The sequence below is a fragment of the Pteropus vampyrus genome, unplaced genomic scaffold (genome assembly GCF_000151845.1).
Source record: "Pteropus vampyrus isolate Shadow unplaced genomic scaffold, Pvam_2.0 Scaffold75, whole genome shotgun sequence".
Taxonomy (NCBI): domain Eukaryota; kingdom Metazoa; phylum Chordata; class Mammalia; order Chiroptera; family Pteropodidae; genus Pteropus; species Pteropus vampyrus.
This window is the reverse complement of record NW_011888856.1, coordinates 524383-527800: the sequence shown is the minus strand read 5'-3', so window position 1 is coordinate 527800 and position 3418 is coordinate 524383. Positions and strand designations below refer to the sequence as shown.

The window sequence follows — 3418 nt, the reverse complement described above, 5'->3', positions numbered from 1 at the left end:
TTTTCATCAAAGAAGTTATTTTATACTTGTAATTAGATATATTTCTTAAGGTTATTTTTAGTGGTTTTTGTAACTGAAACCACTGTGTATCACATAAATTTACAAATATAATAGGAAGATTATCTTGCTATGACTGTTATCATGGAGAAAAATCCAGTTAATGCAATGTAGAGTATATTCACCTTTTGAAAAAAGAACAAAAACAAAAAAAGTCCTAACAATTTAAAATGGAAACCAGGCATATTCCTGGGTTATTCTACCTGAGCCAAACTTAATAAATTAAGAAAAACTAAGACTAAAGAAATAATTATAACGTTTGAAACATTTTCCACCTAATCAAGATGCTGATTGGTAATGTTTAATAACATTACCAACTCTTACATATGAGTTCTAGAGCAGGATTCCTGCATGCAAGTGAGAGGCAAGGCTAAATATGTTTTATTGTGGGCATGAAAAAGGATTCTACCTTGAGTGTACGACTGCAAAAGTTTTGTAAACATTAAATTCTCTTAATATATTTGGGGATTAAAAAAGAAAGAAACAGACTTCATCTTACTAAGCAAAATTAAATACAAAAATATGTTGATTTTTGCATTAAAAATCTATGTGCAGTTTTGCTGGAATCATAATTTTGAGAAGCAAGCCAAATATTGCCCAAATCAGCCTTTAGTAGGACTTTAGGGAAAACATCATAGATTGATCTGGAGGCAAAATTTGGCTGATCACAGCTGAAATTCTGATAGCTAGATATTTAAGTACATTGGTTTATGTTTTGAATGCCATGAAAATCTGCCAATTTCACACATATTTTTTATTTCTTTTAGTTGTGTTTCTAAATTTGCCATTGAGAAATGACTATTAAATTTGGCATTTGCTCCTGTTTAAGATGCAACCTATCCGAGCTTCATTTATTCATCCACTGGTATTGAGTGATATAAATATTTTACCCCTAGTCTGTGTGATGAGGATGTAATATTTTAAATAAAAATTTTAGAAAATAAAATTTAGGTAGTGAGTTTCCTTTATATCTGTTTTTGGGGCTCTCTCTGCCTTACACACACATACATACAGCCTCTGATGCACGTAAATCCAGGTAAATAGTATAAAAACATCATAAACAAAGTTGATCATGAAGTTCAACAGAATATTCTGTTTTTCCATGGAAGCCACCCACAGACTAAATTAATATTATCAAACACTCTTAATGTTAATTTACTCATTCACAAGTATTTACTGTGTACCTACTATGTTCCAAAAAACATGTGTTTGTTTGATATCTGAGTGTTCTTTCTTCCCACCTCTTTATATATTAATATGTAACTTTTCCTTGAATAACTGTTATTTAAGAATATTTGAAATTATGCCATACAAGAACTGACATTTTTTCATAGTTCTTTATGTTGAATATGATATTTATCTCTTCTTGTATGCTCACATATAGATGACATCCAATGAACATTATTTTCTTCTAAATTGGTCTAGTTAGAAGCAGAAGAAATTTGGTAAGGGGAAAGTTGAGTCCAGCGAGGTTTGCCAACAGGCTGGAGTTTGGTGAAATTTCTTGTTTGGATCCTACATAATAGAGCAGACCGACTAATGAATTGCAGATTTTCTTGATATTCTTTGTAGCAATTTAACTATTAGTTTGGTAATCAAATAATCTTTGCAAGATTGAATTAAAAGAAAATACTCGTTTTAGTGCCGCCTATTTATCTTTGAATCAGAGCACCTGATGAGTCTGTTTTTCTCTCCATTTATAATTTTTATTCATTTTTAGGCTACTGTTTTAAAATTCTGATTAATAGTTTAAGGTTCTTAAAGTAATTTTGATATAGACATATGCATACATAAACATATATATATATATATATAGGTATTAGGATATTAACAGCTATATATTTTGAGGCAACCTTTATACTTTTATGAAATGCGGGGGCTATCAACAGTCATATTCACTTAATTCTTACTCTTCTTTTAAGGTTATAGTTAAACCTTCCTTTCTGCAAGTTCCTTGAGCCTCTCAGCTCCCTGGCTGGCTAAGAATCCCTTTTCTTGCTTCCCAGACATCCCAAACATGTCTGTATAGTGACATAAAAGTTTATCAGTAGAGCTGCCACTGTCCCTACCATGACTGATTTCTGTGCCCATCCCTGCCACAGTACTGTGGTCCTCTTTAGGGCAGAGTCTGTGCCCCAGAGCCTGTCAGAGAGCCTCACAGTAAAGGGTTCAAAGAAGAGGTGGCCCAACGTTGGGATCTGCATATAAATATCCTGTCTCACTTCTAAGTAATTTAATGCAAAAGGATGGGGGGGATCTTGCTTTTTTTTTTTTTTGTACTTTATAATTATATTGAAGAATAGAGAAATGAGTGACAATGTACACATACATATTTTAAAAAGACTGAGAAGTGCAGGTGGATGTCTTCTAAAAGGGTGGAAATTAACTTGAACGAGTGAGGGGTGGGGGATATAAAAGCAGAGAATATGTGTGAACTGGGGCTCAGGCTATGTGATTATCCATAAGTCCCAAAGTGCACTCACAAAATTCTGGTCCCATAAAAATCAAAGCCAAACCCCTACTTCTTTGTTCAAGGCCCTACATTAGGCATCATGGGGGAAATATTTCTAAGAAACATCCCTTGATGTCAAAATCTGGTCTTCTAATAGTCTAGTGGAGGGATGTCAGTGACACACACCCAGTCTGTACCCTGACAAGCTCTCCCTGCCATGGCTCTGAGAATCCACTGACCCTCAAAGAAGGTAAAATGTGCAAAGTTAGAGTAGATAAAAGCATCCTGCAATGCATAATAACACAGTAAGCAAAGTCAGAAACAACCTGTGGATTCCATTGTGAGCAAGGGAAAGAAAAGGAACCAGAGAAAGCGAAGGCTGGTCTCATACTAGTCTGGTTCTGACTGAAGCAAGTAGAATGACCTTGAATGTCCTAGACTAAACAGGAGTTTAAAACAATAATACTGCCGAGGGGTTGAAAGATGAAGTGGTTAAATGAGGGCTGGAAGGCAAAAGATGCCTCGGCGAGTGTTATTTCTCTTAGAAGCTGAGCACACGGGTACAACACTGACCTCTTCCATTTCAAAGGAGTCTGGTGCTTTGCTCACAAGATGAGGCAAGCTCTTGAGCTTGTTAGTCTGAATCGAGTTTTCTTTTTGAGTTCTGTCCTTGACTGACCCCTCAGACACACAGGAAGGTGGAGCCTGCTTGGCTAGCATGGCTGAGTAAGGCCACTGCTTTTTCAGGGGAACTTGGGGAGGATGACAAGGTATCAAGTCATCACAGGCTTGGAGAGATGAATGCTCTGCTGAAGAAGACAAATGACTTTGGTCATGGTTGTCTGTCCTAGCTGGGAACTCTTCTCCACACCCCCCTGGTTTTGCAGAGGTGATGGAAAATTCTTCCCT

At 36.0% G+C, this 3418-nt stretch overlaps 1 protein-coding gene across 1 annotated transcript in view; it reads right to left on the bottom strand.

Annotated features, from left to right (window-relative positions):
* The window catches only part of CCDC129 (coiled-coil domain containing 129), a 94421-nt gene that overhangs the window by 61977 nt on the left and 29026 nt on the right, over positions 1-3418 (bottom strand). Inside the window, exon 10 of the mRNA XM_023532038.1 lies at positions 3083-3416. Within this exon, the coding sequence (XP_023387806.1) occupies positions 3083-3416 (334 nt within the window). The remainder of the gene's footprint in view (positions 1-3082; positions 3417-3418) is intronic.